Source organism: Procambarus clarkii, chromosome 18 (genome assembly GCF_040958095.1).
Source record: "Procambarus clarkii isolate CNS0578487 chromosome 18, FALCON_Pclarkii_2.0, whole genome shotgun sequence".
Classification (NCBI taxonomy): Eukaryota; Metazoa; Arthropoda; class Malacostraca; order Decapoda; family Cambaridae; genus Procambarus; species Procambarus clarkii.
The window spans coordinates 45358722-45371798 of record NC_091167.1 but is presented as its reverse complement, the minus strand read 5'-3'; the positions used below and the strand labels follow the sequence as shown (position 1 = coordinate 45371798).

The window sequence follows — 13077 nt, the reverse complement described above, 5'->3', positions numbered from 1 at the left end:
GCCACGACATGGTCAAAAGGATTGCAATCTGGGGTTCTACTGAACCCTCGAGGATTCCTAGAGCTTCCACTGAAGCCAAACCCGGGTTTCACACACTCCCCCCCCCCCTCCCATGCACTCTGGCCTTTTCGTCTAAGAATGTTCTACTGCTCATGCCTCCCTTTCAAAGCAGAGAGAAATCACACTAATATGATGATGAGAATATGTGTAGGTGCCGTGATGAGGATTCGAACCTGTGAGGTAGGTATTCTCATGCACATGATTCAAGCAAGTAGGCCATGACATTGGATTCCTGAGGCTTCCAATGAAGTCTCGGGGATTTTGATGGATGAATGGATTTTCTCATTGATACATCACGTAAGTGTGATTACTAATTAACTTTCAATTACTCTGTGATTGAAAGAGCATCGTCAGAAGATGAACATTGCTAGATAACAGAAGCCCTTGTAAATGGAGGGGGGGGGGGATTGTGTGAAAACCCTGGTCTGGCTTCAGAGGAATTGAACTGAATTATCAGGGGAAAGCGCCAAGTCATAACGACTATACAGCACTGGAAGGGGTCAGGATAAGGATTTGGGATGAGACGGGGAGAGGGATATGAGGATAATGAGTTGGTAAAGGAGAGAGGGAAGGAATGGTGCCCAATCACTTGTACGGTCGGAGATTGAATGCCATCCTGCATGAAGAGAGACCGTCACTCTACCGCCCAACCAAAGTGGTTGCCTCAGGAAGTATTGTGTGTTCACTAGAACTCAAAGTTACAATCTTTTTGACCATGTCGTGGCACAGTTGCTTGGAGCGAGTGTCTAGCAATACTCAGCACATAGGCTCGAATCTTCATCATTACACCATAGGACTTTTTAAATGATGCATCACATTAGTGTGATTACTCTCTGAATAATAATAATAATAATAATAATAATAATATTAATAATAATAATATTATTATTATTATTATTATTTATTATTATTATTATCATTATTATTTAATAATAATAAATAATAATAATAATAATAATAATAATAATTATTATTATTATTATTATTATTATTATATAGTAATGGTAATGTCATCTCACAGACATAATAACAGTAGTTTAAGGCATTTGCTTGGGAGCCCCCAGAGCATAGGGTCGAATCCTTCTCATGGGTCCTAATGATTTTCTCACTGATACATAATTTATGTGATTTCTTTGTGCAAATGATTTTGTGTTCTGGTATTGCGCAAATGCTTCTCTTCCAACATTTTTATCATATTTTGATATATGAAGTAAATACCTTACAAAAGTGTGTCTAATTTTCGAAAGATAAGAAAAAGTGTAGATGCTTGCAGAACTTTAAAGTTAAGATACTCACCTGGAGAACTTGTCAGGGAAGAGTGGGACACTGGAGGTGAGGGCGAGGCCTCGGTGGGGCGTCCAGGAGGCCACCTTCAGCGCCTGGCCTCCCCGGGGGCTGTACGGTAACTGGATGTACACACTGCACCTGTACAGTAACCGAGTACTTTATTTATTAAGTAAATACATATTAACATGTTTGGCTATGTGGAGGGAGCCAAAATTGCCTGCAGGTACGTCCTGCCTCCAGGTGGTCAGAGCAAGATCACCCAGTATTCTAAATAGAACATTATCTTGAGCGCACCAGCACCCGATGGCCCACAAACACTTTTCTTTTGTACCATAAAATGGATAAACAGTTAAATCCGGCCTCGCTGGTGGTGATTGGCTGCACCACTTTCGGGGCAGTGCGCCTCCCTCTGTACACACCCACACTTCGTTGATACCATTTCTTTTACCTGCATCTGCCCTCGATTTTGGAGCACTTTATTTTACTTTTGGCTGATCTACCCTGGACCTCATCTATCCATCCCTAGTTACCCAGGGAGCCTAGTGTTGCCGCCAACTAGGCTCTGAAGACCCTGACACACGGCTTGTCTTATTCTTGTATAACTCATGCCAACTCATGGAGAAGCCGTCTTTAACCTTCAGTACAACAACACCTTGATAATGACGCAGTAAAAGATCCTGCGTGGCATTCATGAGGACATCACCCACAATAATTTATTGTTGTCACCCTGCTAATTTCGACTCAGAATTTCCTAGTTGTGTTCTAAGCTCCAGATGAAAACTACTAGTGTTCAATTCACCACAGATCATTCTCTGGTGTGCTTGCTGCTCATTTGTGATTAAGACAGTAGCGTTGCTTCTGGAATATCACCAGGTGAGTGTGGTATCCGTGCATAATACCCCCCCCCCCCTCCCTAGGTAATCAAACGCTTTACCAGACAGGCTTTATTGATCAAATAATTACCATACAGTTACATCCTGCAATAATACAACCCATATGTGAATGTCTCCTCAGTGGTAACAGGAGAGTTCGACTCGTCATCTAGCTATTTGATCATTTTTAATCTTACCAGCTGATTTAGAGTTAAACATAAAAAACAACACTACGCTTGTCAGTCAAAAGCCGAAAATGGCGTCCAATGAGGTAGTGTCGCCACTTCCTTTGAGCTTCAACAATGGCATGGGCTTCCTTTTCCAATGACTAGTGCCTCTGTTCATTATTTGAAAGCGTTCGGGAGAAGAAGTTCATTCTGAGTTTGGGTAACGGCAATGGCGTTATCTGAAGCATCAGTATTCACAGCGAAAGGAGCTGTTGGGTCAAGTGCTCGAGACATTACCTTTGCAATGTCTCGTCTCAATCCTTCAAGTACTTTTGCAGTGGCAGCAGATAAGGAAAACCCATTGGAATGAGAGAGGGAGCGGATCTTTTCAGAAAACCCCCGCATCTAAAGGGATTAAGGTACAAGCATTCCCATCGTTCTGCACAAAGATCCTGTGTCGCTTAAAGAAGAAGTTTTAACAGTTTCGAAGCGTTCCGGATCAGGTCTAATTTCTTCTTCTTGTATAACATATCCCAATAACTTTATAGACCGGAGTCGACAAGTACACTTTTCAAGACAAGTACACTTTTCAGGGTCAGGTGATATCTTTTTGTAACGTCCATAAAATGTTTCAGAGTTTTATTATGGTCTTCAGAATCTCCACACACACACACACACACACACACACAGATATCATTTACTTAAGCAAAAGTACCCTCAACACTCTTTTTCACTAGAATGCCATCAATTACTCTTTAAAAACTGGCCACTCCAATATTGACTCCAAAAGGGATACGATTATATTTAATAAGCTTTCAACAAGCTTCGAAGGCTGTAAAGAGTTTTTTTTCCTCTTGTAGACCCACTTGATGGTAAGCATTTCTCAAATCCAGCGCTCTGTTTACTGTAAATCAAGCAACATTATTCACTTAGCCCGTCCTCCTCCTCAGGTTTCACAACGTCAAGAAAACGGTCAATATAAATTTTCCTCTTCTAACTAACCAGACATCGACCATGCTTGATTTTATTTCAGACTTTAGGCTCCTTTTTGCGACTCGTAGAAAACGTCAGCCGATAATTTGATGCTCTGTCGCAGCTCCAAAACTTAATACTTTAATCTGGCACTTAGCACAAGAATCACGCATTTAACACCCTAAACATCGATCTCTAAAGTTAGAGCTGTAAAATCAATCGCTCTAAGAGCATGTACAAGAAGCTGGACACATGAGGTACAGGTGTGGCTAACATTTGCAATAAGCTTGACAACATGGATAAGAATCTTGGGGGCAAATTAGACAGTTTGAATGACAGTTTGCAGAGCCTTGCAGTGATCATATTGCTTCCTACATCTAGACGTATTCCTTCGCTTAGGGGGTTTATAGCAGTGTTACACCTGTGGTAAGGACGGCCATTATGCTAGTGATTGTCCTGGTGAAGGAGAGGTGTAGGGAGGCAACCATTGGGAAGAAACATATAGCCACAAACCAAGAGTTTCTTCCAATGATGAATAGCTGATTACTTTAGACATGACCTAGACTTACCTCCGACCCAGCCACCATCAGGTCTATAACACCCCCACCTTCCTTCTTGCGATGATTTCGGGGTTTAAGTGTCCCCGCGGCCCGGTCCTCGACCAGACCTCCACTCCCAGGAAGCAGCCCGTGACAGCTGACTAACTCCCAGGTACCTATTTACTGCTAGGTAACAGGTGCATCAGGGTGAAAGGAACTTTGCCCATCGTTTCTCGCCGGCGCCCGGGATCGAACCCGGGTCCACAGAATCACACGTCCAGTGTTCTGTCCGGTCAGCCACTGGCTGAGTAACCCTTGGTTACGAGCACAGACTGTTTTATGTAAACAGACATCAGGGGTCAGCAGGATTATCCCTTTACCTTTTGAATACCCTGGGGAACGTAACCTGATTCTGACAGGCAGTGCCTTCGAATACTAGAGTGCAGGACCAGGGAAGAGTGAGGCTCAGGAATAGCATACAGAACAAGGGGAATAGAGTGCAGCTTAGGAATAGAGTGAAGGACAAGGGAAGAGAGTGCGGCTCAGGATTAGAGTGCGGGACAAGGGAAGAGAGTGCGACTCCGGAATACATGATAGTAGAACTGCCTGACAGAGGGCAGAAGGCAACCCCGACAAATATTCAATCATCTGGAGAGGAGGCAAAAAAAAGACACAACTCATTCAGGAATTGACTAAGAAATTAGTTCAAGGGCAGAAACAGGAGATGCTAACGAGGAGATTTAATGGAGTCCATCAACGATGGCCGAGAGCTCCCCAGGTGAAGTTTCTTCAGTGCTCAAGTGCAGGACAGGAACAGAAAAGACACGTAAGCGTCTCAAATTGATGCTGAAATTGTTGTTCTCTGCTGAAGAAGGAACACAATCGAGGAGCAGCGCTTAGTCGTGAGGGCCGTTGTTAGGGAAGGATCCCTTGGAGCGAATCTCTCGGAACTGAAGGACCTTAATTGCTTGGAGTTATCAGAAGGGATCAAGATAGTGGCAAGAGGAGTGATGAGCGTAGGGCTGAAGAAACAAGGTGAAGTAAGAAACTGATGGAAGGGTAGGGAACTATCAGGGGGAAGCGCCAAGCCATTAAAACTACATAGCACTTGGAAATGATCAGGATAAGGATTTGGGATACCATTCCTTCCGGGGGGAAGGAATGGTGCCTAGCCACTTAAACGGTCGGGGACTGAGCGCCGACCTGCATAGAGCGACCATCTAAACTAAAATATGGAAAACTATCACCTCAGTTTAATTAAAATATACTGTAAATACGTAGTTATATAATTCTGAAACATTAATTTGTTACTTTTTATGAATGAACTTAGCAATCTTTTTTTTCTACCAACTTCCCATAGGCCTAGATATATGACGCCCAGCTATCCATTTTAGGAAACATTAAATCAAGCGTTACTCTCTTTAACCTACACTTACTTTATAGTGACAGGAGGAGTGTGAAAGGGGGCAAATTTAAAATGCCGCTGGCGAAAGCATTTCCCTCCAGATTATATCCGGCAGTGATTAGCGGCGCCGAGCCCTGGGCAGTGCCCGTCCGTCAGTGGACACCTACACCACGTTGATGCCACAGGTCTTATGGGCCCTGCCCTCATCTTAGGAGCCGTCTATTTTACTTCTGTCTGACCTTCTCTGGACCTTGTCTATCATCCCCAGTTACCCAGTTAAGGGGCCTCGTAGCCTGGTGGATAGCGCGCAGGACTCGTAATTCTGTGGCGCGGGTTCGATTCCCGCACGAGGCAGAAACAAATGGGCAAAGTTTCTGCCCCTGAATGCCCCTGTTACCTAGCAGTAAATAGGTACCTGGGAGTTAGTCAGCTGTCACGGGCTGCTTCCTGGGGGTGGAGGCCTGGTCGAGGACCGGGCCACGGGGACACTAAAGCCCCAAAATCATCTCAAGATAACCTCAAGAAGATAACCCAGGGCACCTAGGCGTTGCTGCTAACATGGCTTTGATGATTCCAGACTCAAGATGAACCTTATATCTTGTATAACCCTAACCACAGTGTGGAGCAGACGTCATTATCCCCTAGTGTGGCAACACCTCTGCAGCTATTCAATTTAGTCAACACCTTATCCATACACTTAAAGGAAGAAAATATATGGTTACCTTTGAATTTTCGATGCACCTTCCACAAGGAGGAGCATGGAGTTGGTGATGGAGAAGGTGTTGTGGAGGACGTGCAGGTGGTGGAGGGGAAGGCGGGTGACCACCAGGAGCCTCGTCGACCACACCAGGAGGCCGCTCTTGAGGGACCACTGGGCGACGGCGGCGAGGAAGGCGAGGTCGTCACTCACCACCACCACCGTAACGCACCATGACGCCTGCCGCACCTGTTGACGTCAACATGGTAGACCTTATGTGAGTGACCAACCCGCCTCATCTGTGATGTGTGAGTGACCAACCCGCCTCAGTTGTGATGTGTGAGTGACCAACCCGCCTCATCTTGTGATGTGTGAGTGACCAACCCGCCTCATTAGTGATGTGTGAGTGACCAACCCGCCTCATGTTGTGATGTGTGAGTGACCAACCCGCCTCAGTTGTGATGTGTGAGTGACCAACCCGCCTCATTTGTGATGTGTGAGTGACCAACCCGCCTCATTTGTGATGTGTGAGTGACCAACCCGCCTCTGTTGTGATGTGTGAGTGACCAACCCGCCTCATTTGTGATGTGTGAGTGACCAACCCGCCTCATTTGTGATGTGTGAGTGACCAACCCGCCTCATTTGTGATGTGTGAGTGACCAACCCGCCTCATTTGTGATGTGTGAGTGACCAACCCGCCTCATGTTGTGATGTGTGAGTGACCAACCCGCCTCATTTGTGATGTGTGAGTGACCAACCCGCCTCATTTGTGATGTGTGAGTGACCAACCCGCCTCATTTGTGATGTGTGAGTGACCAACCCGCCTCAGTTGTGATGTGTGAGTGACCAACCCGCCTCAGTTGTGATGTGAGAGTGACCAACCCGCCTCAGTTGTGATGTGTGAGTGACCAACCCGCCTCAGTTGTGATGTGAGAGTGACCAACCCGCCTCAGTTGTGATGTGTGAGTGACCAACCCGCCTCAGTTGTGATATGTGAGTGACCAACCCGCCTCAGTTGTGATATGTGAGTGACCAACCCGCCTCAATTGTGATGTGTGAGTGACCAACCCGCCTCAGTTGTGATGTGAGAGTGACCACCCTGCCTCAGTTGTAATGTGTGAGTGACCAACCCACCTCTGTTGTGATGTGTGAGTGACCAACCCGCCTCAGTTGTGATGTGAGAGTGACCAACCCGCCTCTGTTGTGATGTGAGAGTGACCAACCCGCCTCAGTTGTGATGTGTGAGTGACCAACCCGCCTCAGTTGTGATGTGAGAGTGACCAACCCGCCTCAGTTGTGATGTGTGAGTGACCAACCCGCCTCAGTTGTGATATGTGAGTGACCAACCCGCCTCAGTTGTGATATGTGAGTGACCAACCCGCCTCAATTGTGATGTGTGAGTGACCAACCCGCCTCAGTTGTGATGTGAGAGTGACCACCCTGCCTCAGTTGTAATGTGTGAGTGACCAACCCACCTCTGTTGTGATGTGTGAGTGACCAACCCGCCTCAGTTGTGATGTGAGAGTGACCAACCCGCCTCTGTTGTGATGTGAGAGTGACCAACCCGCCTCAGTTGTGATGTGTGAGTGACCAACCTGCCTCAGTTGTGATGTGTGAGTGACCAACCCGCCACAGTTGTGATGTGTGAGTGACCAACCCGCCTCTGTTGTGATGTGTGAGCTGACCAACCCGCCTCATTTGTGATGTGTGAGTGACCAACCCGCCTCAGTTGTGATGTGTGAGTGACCAACCCGCCTCAGTTGTGATGTGAGAGTGACCAACCCGCCTCAGTTGTGATGTGAGAGTGACCAACCTGCCTCAGTTGTGATGTGTGAGTGACCAACCCGCCTCAGTTGTGATGTGTGAGTGACCAACCCGCCTCAGTTGTGATGTGTGAGTGACCAACCCGCCTCAGTTGTGATGTGTGATTGACCAACCCGCCTCTGTTGTCATGTGTGAGTGACCATCCCGCCTCTGTTGTGATGTGTGAGTGACCAACCCGCCTCAATTGTGATGTGTGAGTGACCAACCCTGCCTCAGTTGTGATGTGTGAGTGACCACCCTGCCTCATGTTGTGATGTGTGAGTGACCAACCCGCCTCAGTTGTGATGTGAGAGTGACCAACCTGCCTCAGTTGTGATGTGTGAGTGACCAACCCGCCTCAGTTGTGATGTGTGAGTGACCAACCCGCCTCAGTTGTGATGTGAGAGTGACCAACCTGCCTCAGTTGTGATGTGTGAGTGACCAACCCGCCTCTGTTGTGATGTGTGAGTGACCAACCCGCCTCAGTTGTGATGTGAGAGTGACCAACCTGCCTCAGTTGTGATGTGTGAGTGACCAACCCGCCTCAGTTGTGATGTGTGAGTGACCAACCTGCCTCAGTTGTGATGTGAGAGTGACCAACCTGCCTCAGTTGTGGTGTGAGAGTGACCAACCTGCCTCAGTTGTGATGTGTGAGTGACCAACCTGCCTCAGTTGTGATGTGTGAGTGACCAACCTGCCTCAGTTGTGATGTGTGAGTGACCAACCTGCCTCAGTTGTGATGTGTGAGTGACCAACCTGCCTCAGTTGTGATGTGAGAGTGACCAACCTGCCTCAGTTGTGATGTGAGAGTGACCAACCCGCCTCAGTTGTGATGTGTGAGTGACCAACCCGCCTCAGTTGTGATGTGTGAGTGACCAACCCGCCTCAGTTGTGATGTGAGAGTGACCAACCCGCCTCAGTTGTGATGTGAGAGTGACCAACCCGCCTCATTTCTGATGTGTGAGTGACCAACCCGCCTCAGTTGTGATGTGAGAGTGACCAACCCGCCTCAGTTGTGATGTGTGAGTGACCAACCCGCCTCAGTTGTGATGTGAGAGTGACCAACCCGCCTCAGTTGTGTTGTGAGAGTGACCAACCCGCCTCATTTCTGATGTGTGAGTGACCAACCCGCCTCATTTCTGATGTGAGAGTGACCAACCCGCCTCATTTCTGATGTGTGAGTGACCAACCCGCCTCAATTGTGATGTGTGAGTGACCAACCCGCCTCATTTCTGATGTGTGAGTGACCAACCCGCCTCATTTCTGATGTGTGAGTGACCAACCCGCCTCAGTTGTTATGTGTGAGTGACCAACCCGCCTCATTTCTGATGTGTGAGTGACCAACCCGCCTCAGTTGTTATGTGAGAGTGACCAACCCGCCTCATTTCTGATGTGTGAGTGACCAACCCGCCTCAGTTGTTATGTGTGAGTGACCAACCCGCCTCAGTTGTTATGTGTGAGTGACCAACCCGCCTCAGTTGTGATGTGTGAGTGACCAACCCGCCTCAGTTGTTATGTGTGAGTGACCAACCCGCCTCAGTTGTTATGTGTGAGTGACCAACCTGCCTCAGTTGTTATGTGTGAGTGACCAACCCGCCTCAGTTGTGATGTGAGAGTGACCAACCCGCCTCATTTCTGATGTGTGAGTGACCAACCCGCCTCAGTTGTTATGTGTGAGTGACCAACCTGCCTCAGTTGTTATGTGTGAGTGACCAACCCGCCTCAGTTGTTATGTGTGAGTGACCAACCCGCCTCAGTTGTGATGTGAGAGTGACCAACCTGCCTCAGTTGTTATGTGTGAGTGACCAACCCGCCTCAGTTGTGATGTGTGAGTGACCAACCCGCCTCAGTTGTTATGTGTGAGTGACCAACCCGCCTCAGTTGTTATGTGTGAGTGACCAACCTGCCTCAGTTGTTATGTGTGAGTGACCAACCCGCCTCAGTTGTGATGTGTGAGTGACCAACCTGCCTCAGTTGTTATGTGTGAGTGACCAACCTGCCTCAGTTGTTATGTGTGAGTGACCAACCCGCCTCAGTTGTTATGTGTGAGTGACCAACCTGCCTCAGTTGTTATGTGTGAGTGACCAACCCGCCTCAGTTGTGATGTGTGAGTGACCAACCCGCCTCAGTTGTGATGTGTGAGTGACCAACCCGCCTCAGTTGTTATGTGTGAGTGACCAACCTGCCTCAGTTGTTATGTGTGAGTGACCAACCCGCCTCAGTTGTTATGTGTGAGTGACCAACCCGCCTCAGTTGTGATGTGAGAGTGACCAACCCGCCTCATTTCTGATGTGTGAGTGACCAACCCGCCTCAGTTGTTATGTGTGAGTGACCAACCCGCCTCAGTTGTTATGTGTGAGTGACCAACCCGCCTCAGTTGTGATGTGTGAGTGACCAACCCGCCTCAGTTGTTATGTGTGAGTGACCAACCCGCCTCAGTTGTTATGTGTGAGTGACCAACCTGCCTCAGTTGTTATGTGTGAGTGACCAACCCGCCTCAGTTGTGATGTGTGAGTGACCAACCTGCCTCAGTTGTTACGTGTGAGTGACCAACCTGCCTCAGTTGTTATGTGTGAGTGACCAACCTGCCTCAGTTGTTATGTGTGAGTGACCAACCCGCCTCAGTTGTGATGTGTGAGTGACCAACCTGCCTCAGTTGTGATGTGTGAGTGACCAACCCGCCTCAGTTGTTATGTGTGAGTGACCAACCTGCCTCAGTTGTGGTGTGTGAATGACCAACCCGCCTCAGTTGTGATGTGTGAGTGACCAACCCGCCTCAGTTGTGATGTGTGAGTGACCAACCTGCCTCAGTTGTGGTGTGAGAGTAACCAACCCGCCTCAGTTGTGGTGTGAGAGTGACCAACCCGCCTCAGTTGTGGTGTGAGAGTGATCAACCCGCCTCAGTTGTGGTGTGAGAGTGACCAACCCGCCTCAGTTGTGGTGTGAGAGTGACCAACCCGCCTCAGTTGTGATGTGTGAGTGACCAACCTGCCTCAGTTGTGGTGTGAAATTAACCAACCCGCGTCAGTTGTGGTGTGAGAGTGATCAACCCGCCTCAGTTGTGGTGTGAGAGTGACCAACCCGCCTCAGTTGTGATGTGTGAGTGACCAACCTGCCTCAGTTGTGGTGTGAAATTAACCAACCCGCGTCAGTTGTGGTGTGAGAGTGATCAACCCGCCTCAGTTGTGGTGTGAGAGTGACCAACCCGCCTCAGTTGTGGTGTGAGAGTGACCAACCCGCCTCAGTTGTGGTGTGAGAGTGACCAACCCGCCTCAGTTGTGGTGTGAAAGTAACCAACCCGCCTCAGTTGTGGTGTGAGAGTGACCAACCCGCCTCAGTTGTGGTGTGAGAGTGACCAACCCGCCTCAGTTGTGGTGTGAGAGTGACCAACCCGCCTCAGTTGTGGTGTGAGAGTGACCAACCCGCCTCAGTTGTGATGTGTGAGTGACCAACCTGCCTCAGTTGTGGTGTGAAAGTAACCAACCCGCGTCAGTTGTGGTGTGAGAGTGATCAACCCGCCTCAGTTGTGGTGTGAAAGTAACCAACCCGCCTCAGTTGTGGTGTGAGAGTAACCAACCCGCCTCAGTTGTGGTGTGAGAGTGACCAACCCGCCTCAGTTGTGGTGTGAGAGTGACCAACCACTGTCAGCAGTAATGTGAGAGTGATCTACCTTCCGAGCCTCGCCGACCACCTGGGAGAGCTGTGCCAGCGTCACGTTAGCGTCCGGGCCGCCCGCTGACACCTCGAAAACTGACAAACCCGATGAAAAGTTCTTTTCTCCTGTTACCTAAATTGGATCAATAATTACATAAACATACATAAATGAATTTAAAGTATTGGGACTATTGCCAATTTTTATTTGTTTACATATTTGGAGACTGGAATGCAATCTTACTTACTGATATTAGAAATGAGTTGTAGGTGCGGTCATCAGTAAGGAAGATAACAGAACAGAGATGCTGCGGTTCTCTAACAAGCACATCTCCCAGAACACTGGGTGCATGTGTCAGGGAATCATCGTCATCTGTAAACAAATTGTTCTCTATAAACTGAGTAAACATTAGGGCTAAACACTCATTATCTCATAATATCGGATGGTGTGATGTAGGGCTTACCAGAGGTGCCTGGCAGATGACACGCAGCCAAAAGTGTTTGAGAAACAAGTATGAGCAGCGAGGGTTGTACTGTCAGCGCCATTCTTACTTCGCTACAGGTGGCTGCACACACAGAAAACAGGTGTTAATATTGTATAATTATTATTGTATTTTTACATTTTAAAAGTTGCTTTGTAGTAAACAAGAGATGCATTTCAGAACGGTAGGTATGTGTAGCATTTATTGTTGTTGTTGAATTTAATATTTAATAATTAATTTTTACTATCAGGATTTATGAATTGTTGAAGTGACTGTTTTGGTTGCTAACCAGTTTTCTGGCTGGTAACCGTCATCCAACTTTCATGCGATGCTCTAGCTTTGTTCGTCGTATCAAAGTAATATTAGAATACAAACTACTGAATTGTAACCAGTCTTTGAAACAATGCTATGATTCCACGTCTATTATGTTACGCTGTGATTCATTTCATTAATCTACAACCTTATTTTCCACCTAGTATTTACCATTGTCTTTTGAGTAAACTTAATCATTACAACATGATATGATTTGGGAAAGGTGAAGGATTTCCTATCATAGGTGGAGTTATGCCAAGGGACAGTGTTATAGTTATGAAACGCACTTCATCAACAACTGTGTTACGGCCTCACAGCCAGGAACTCGGGTTCTTTTCCGTAGCTCTCTCTATAGAGCCTTCTTCTTCTTGAGATCTTGAGGATATCTTGAGATGATTTCGGGGGCTTAGTGTCCCCGCGGCCCGGTCCTCGACCAGGCCTCCTTTTTGTTGCACCCCCCTCCCCCCTCCCCCCAGGAAGCAACTCGTAGCAGGTGTCTTACTCCCAGGTACCTATTTACTGCTATGTGAATAGGTGCATCAGAGTGAAAGAAACTCTGCCCATTTGTTTCCGCCTCCACTTGGGATCAAATCCGGAACCTCAGGACCACGAATCACGAGCGCTGTCCACGCAGCTGTCAGACCCCTCTGACAGTCTTACTTCCTCTTTCTTCACAGATCCAACCCCAAGTCAGTTACTAAGAACTGAGCAGTAATTGACAACTAAAAGGAGGAAGGGGGCTAAACAACACTAGACAGTCCCCATCACCAACTAAATCTACTTAAATATTATGTACAGGTAATTATTTACAAGAAATATACACCAATATA

The 13077-nt window shown here is 47.6% G+C and overlaps 1 protein-coding gene across 1 annotated transcript in view; it reads right to left on the bottom strand.

Annotated features, from left to right (window-relative positions):
- LOC123750118 (probable glutamate receptor) overlaps nucleotides 1–11999 on the bottom strand; it is a 79314-nt gene extending 67315 nt beyond the window's left edge. Inside the window, exons 1-5 of the mRNA XM_069326870.1 lie at nucleotides 11918–11999; nucleotides 11702–11826; nucleotides 11473–11589; nucleotides 6025–6248; nucleotides 1357–1485 (exon numbers count right to left, since the gene is read on the bottom strand). Of these exons, the coding sequence (XP_069182971.1) occupies nucleotides 1357–1485; nucleotides 6025–6248; nucleotides 11473–11589; nucleotides 11702–11826; nucleotides 11918–11999 (677 nt within the window). The remainder of the gene's footprint in view (nucleotides 1–1356; nucleotides 1486–6024; nucleotides 6249–11472; nucleotides 11590–11701; nucleotides 11827–11917) is intronic.
- Nucleotides 12000–13077: the final 1078 nt, after the last annotated feature.